This window comes from Ictidomys tridecemlineatus, chromosome 2 (genome assembly GCF_052094955.1).
Source record: "Ictidomys tridecemlineatus isolate mIctTri1 chromosome 2, mIctTri1.hap1, whole genome shotgun sequence".
Lineage (NCBI taxonomy): Eukaryota > Metazoa > Chordata > Mammalia > Rodentia > Sciuridae > Ictidomys > Ictidomys tridecemlineatus.
Window position 1 is genome coordinate 73,362,313 of NC_135478.1, and position 4,787 is coordinate 73,367,099.

General features: G+C 54.5%; 1 protein-coding gene across 1 annotated transcript; it reads left to right on the top strand.

Annotated features, from left to right (window-relative positions):
* Positions 1–451: 451 nt before the first annotated feature.
* Positions 452–1,388, top strand: Mif (macrophage migration inhibitory factor). Its single transcript, XM_005334469.5, has 3 exons — positions 452–692; positions 850–1,022; positions 1,192–1,388. The coding sequence occupies exons 1-3, from the start codon at positions 585–587 to the stop codon at positions 1,256–1,258; spliced, it is 348 nt and encodes a 115-aa protein (XP_005334526.1). The 5' UTR covers positions 452–584; the 3' UTR covers positions 1,259–1,388.
* The last annotated feature ends 3,399 nt before the right edge of the window (positions 1,389–4,787 follow it).

The window sequence follows — 4,787 nt, forward strand, 5'->3', positions numbered from 1 at the left end:
TGCGGGACTGCACCCTTTGGGGACAGTGGTCCAGGAGACTCAGGACACACAAGAGCTCAGAGGGGGTGGGAGGAATAAGCTAGGTTTCATCTATTTGGCCGAGCCCCTGGAAGGCAAGGGACCATTTGTCCCGTCAACCGCCGCGTACCCACTCCTGGCACAGTGCCTTTGAGTAAATTTTAAGTGACTACGTGAAAGGACTAAGAAACGAGGCGAGGAAGGAACAAGCAGATTTCTTGCGCCACATGAAGAACTGCAGAGAGCGGGTGGGCAGGGGATCTGTAGTTACTGCAAAGAAGCGCAGCTGCTGGAGGAGCGCGATTGATTGCTGGAGAAGCGGTTTGACCCGCCTCGGCTGCCCCCGCGACGGGGCGGAGCCTCAAGCGTCGGTGACGTAGCCCGGAAAGACCGAGCCTCAGCCTCGCGAGGGTGGAGCCTGCAGTCGGTGGTGGCGTCACGAGAGGCGGAGCCTCGGTCGCACCAGGGGTGGAGCTGAGGCAGTCACGTAGCTCAGGTCCCTGGGCTTTGGCCGTAGCGCGTGTGGTCCTGTGCTTCTGCTCCAGTCTCACCGTCTCTTCGCCATCATGCCGATGTTCGTCGTGAACACCAACGTGCCCCGTGCCTCCGTGCCCGACGGGCTCCTCTCAGAGCTCACTCAGCAGCTGGCGCAGGCCACTGGCAAGCCGGCTCAGGTTTGCCGGGAGGGGACAAGATAAGGGTGTACTCGCTGGACTGAGTGGACCAGGGATGGGGAGCGGGTAGGGGAGAATGATGGTCTGGAGTCCGAAGTGGACACCTGGGGTCCGGCGTGATCGTTTTGGCGGACTGACCGCGCCCTTCCTCCCTCAGTACATCGCAGTGCACGTGGTTCCGGACCAGCTCATGGCCTTTGGCGGCTCCAGCGAACCCTGCGCGCTCTGCAGCCTGCACAGCATAGGCAAGATTGGTGGCGCGCAGAACCGCTCCTACAGCAAGTTGCTGTGCGGCCTGCTGGCCGAGCGTCTGCGCATCAGCCCGGACAGGTGCGTGGGGGCGCGGAGGGGGAATGGTGCGCGGCACGCGTAGTCCCTCCGGCACCCCACCCCCTTCGGCCCCCCATCTGCCTCCCAACCCCCATCTGCCCCCACCCCCCACCCCTGCCTGCTCTAGGAGGTGTTGCAACGCGCTGAGCCTGGTTCCCACTCCCTGCAGGATCTACATCAACTACTACGACATGAATGCGGCCAACGTGGGCTGGAACGGCTCCACGTTCGCCTGAGGGTGGCGGTGTCCTGGATTCCCTTGCAGGGACCCTACCCGTGTTCTGGGCCCTACTCCCGCTGTGTTCTGTGCCTGTTCTCCCCCTGCCAGCTCCACCACAGGGAGAAATAAATGGTTTGGAGAACACAGAGCTGACTCGGCTTCCCTGACTTGCGAAGGACGTGCAGGCATTGAAAAAGAGCTGAGGCCAGGATGGGTGGGGTGGGATGGCAGTCATGCTGTTCGGGTATCCCTTTGTCCAGCCTTTCCCTCCAAATTCTTCGTCCCTTTTCAGTTCTTTTTGGAGTGTTGGGATGGGGAGGGGTTGGCATTCTGCCTGGGGCCACAGACTAGAAATCAAACACTAATCAGTTTTCAGCTTTGCCCTCCCTGGGGCAGGTTAACTATTTTGGTTCATACCAGAAGAAAACTTCTCCAAGAGTGACCCTATGAGGTTCTGTGAGTTGGGGTTGGCCTAGATGAGGAAGGAGAAAGATTGGGATAAAAATCTGATTGCCTGGGAGGTCAGTGGGGCCTGGGACTAACTTAGCCCCGTCTTCCTCTACCTTATAGATATACAATAACTTGCTGAGAGAAAGTTTCCCCTACCTAGAGTAATTTGCTGCCTGGCCTGTAATCCAGTTTCTGGAAAATTGCTTATTCTGGAACTTTGAGACAGTGGTTCACTTGTATTGGTGGTGGTGGGGGGGTGCATAGAATGCAGAATTCTAATTATATTATCCTGGCCATGCCCAACTCTGCCTGTCCCCCTCAGATGCCTAAGCACATCCCACCCACCCCCTCAACACACACACACACACACACACACACACATACCAGTTCCCAGAGTAAACACTAGGCATGGGAAGCCCATTGGTACCATTCATGTTTTAAGGTCGTGATGGCTCTGGAAAGCCTTCAAGTGGTCTGTTCACCCTGCTAGGACAGCAGGGCATGGTTAAGAACAAAAGCACTGTCAAGGTCCAGTATGACTAGGGGCTCCTAGCCCTGGAGGAATCCTCTGGGGAGGGGGTGGTGGTAGGACTGCAGGTAGTGTGAGTGCCCTTCCAAGGTGGCTGGGCTGTCCTGCTGCTGCTCCCTAGCTGGTTGTCTTGGGGTAGAAATTTCTCTTCTGCAAACCGAATAGATCCAGCCACTAACACTGGGAATTCATCACATGGCTTGAGCTGGAGCTGGTTAGTTAGGGCCAGGCTTATGTCTTCCTTAAAGAGAAGGGCTGTCCACTTTACCTGCACTGTCTGCCCTTTGGGAGAAGTCAAGTCAGAAGAGCTCACAAACCCCATTCTTGGGGGCTCGCTCAGAAAAATTTGTGTTGGCTTAAGTGTGAATCCTGCTGGCCTTAGGTTGTTGAGACCTCCTTAGCTTCTATCAAAACAAGGACATTCTAGATGGAATGTGATTTTTTAGAACTTTACAAAATCTAAATGAATTTGCTTTTGAAAACTGAGGGGCTCTATTGAGAAGGGGTGCTGCCTTGGCCCTGGAGCCCCTTACTTTAGTTCTGACTGGGAGTGAGGAGCAAGCCTGCCTTTGAACAAACAGGGACTGCCCTGTACGTGTACAGAGAGGCTGTACAAGAGGCCTGGGGTCTTGAGTGGACACCTTCCTTCCTGGGCATATTTGCCAGGGGCCCAACCCATGCCATGCCCACTGTCCTTGCAGTGACCTGTGTATCATTAGTGGACACCCACTAATAGGTGGGGCAGGAAGCTTCAACCCAAGCTTGAAGCAGAGAACAAGTCATGGGCAACTTAAGAACCACCCCAACCCCAGAGGCAACCCAATCTGTGGGTACTATTCCTATGGATGCACACACTTTTCTCCTTCCTCCTCTTCCATCACAGCCTTCTTGGCAGAGCCTGTGGCTTCTGCCCTTGCCAGTTGACTAACCTGCTGTGTTTCTCTTAGTCTCATGAGTCTTGACCCTGGGGCATGCACTCCCAGTCCCCAGAAATCTCAACACCCACCAAGTCCTGGACTGGAAGAGCAGTGGGTTGAGAAGGGTGATGTGTAGGAACAGGAAGGAGAATCAAAGCTCAGGGGAATCTGGAAGTGTGTGTGATCCATCTTGGGGTGAGGCTACTGCTACTTTTGGGGAGAGATTCCTCTTCCATAAAGGTTCCCAAAGCAGGAAGGAAGCTCCCCCGCCTATGGCACCCCTAACTATGAGGGCCTTGCTCCAGCACCCCTCAGTCTCATTCTGTCCTCAGTGAAAGGGACGTGAAGCCCATTTCTGCCTCCATACTAGGGTAGGTGAAGAGTTGGCATGACTCCTGCTATAGCCTAAAGTCCCGCTCAGCAGGCAGGCTGGGGCCTCCCTCTTGGATCTGAGCACCTGCTGTGTAGCAGGCTTCCTTCTCTCCTTGGCCTTCTTCACAGCTCAGCTCAGCCTTTCAAGCCTGAGAGCTTTGCTCAAGCCCCTTAGTTCCCAACTCAGAACCTTTTTTCTCTGCTTCAGGCCCTGTCCCACATGGTCTGCACTGGCTCCCCTTCCTGCCCTTTGATACTCAGAGCCTATACCACAGAGAGCAGGGACTCAGTACTCCACTAGCTCTAGTCCAACTCCCTCATTTCACAGATGAGGACACTGACCCCGGGTCCCCTGCATGTGCTGCTGCTAGGCTAGCTGCCTCTCTTTGCTTCAGGGCCTCACGTGAATTAAAGGTAGGGGTGGGTTTCCTCAGTTAAAGTTGGAAGTCTCTGAGGGTACAGGAGGCAGGCAGGGCCAGCTGGACACTTACCTACTAAGTGGGAGTGGTAGGGCTAGGGCTCTTTTCATTCCATAAATGGGTGAATTTTGAGGTTCTAAAGCTGGCTGGGGGATACACAAGGTGGTAGTTCCTTGGAATGCAAGGAAAAGGGGCCAGGGACCTGCATTTTCATTCCTACCCACCATATTCCTAATTTCTCTTACTAATAACTGGTCCTGTGTGCTGGGGAAGGCAGCTACTACATCCCACCCTCAAGCCATACTTAGGCCTCCCCTGAGTTCCCCACCCCCTGCCAGCCACACTTTCTCCAAAGCATGAACTCCACAGCCCACTAGATGACTGGATCCCTTCCTCAAACCCCAATAACTGCCCAAGGCCTGTGAGTCAGTCTTAAAAAACATTGATTTCCAATGACACTTCAAACCTTGAGTTTGCATACATGTGGGTGGGGCCATCTTTTCCCCCATCGTTTCTCCAGTGCTGCCATGTCATCTGATGAAGACCCCTTACCTACAGGATGACCCTAGACTATCCTCATGGCTATTATTTGCTACCAGTGGCCCACTCTGGCAAGCCTAAAGTCTGGTTTTGTGGGTGCTGTTCATTCTGCATGGAATGCCTGTTACCCATCTGCCTGTGTGAGCCCCTGAAGTTACCCAGGCCCACCCCATGCATGTCTTTCTGGTTTTGGAGAACACTCACAAATTCCTTTGCTTCAGCCTAGGTCCTGTTAGCTGAAGTTTCTCTCTATCTCCAGCAACCCGTGAACTTCCAGAGGGGTTTTTGCTTCAGGGCTGCTGACCCCAGGGGACTCTT

Excerpts from the sequence above, each read along its gene's own strand:
- Mif (XM_005334469.5), top strand. The coding sequence starts at position 585 with ATGCCGATGTTCGTCGTGAACACCAACGTGCCCCGTGCCTCCGTGCCC. Across the intron at positions 693-849 it reads CCACTGGCAAGCCGGCTCAG|TACATCGCAGTGCACGTGGT; the intron begins GTTTGCCGGGAG and ends TTCCTCCCTCAG. Across the intron at positions 1,023-1,191 it reads CTGCGCATCAGCCCGGACAG|GATCTACATCAACTACTACG; the intron begins GTGCGTGGGGGC and ends CACTCCCTGCAG.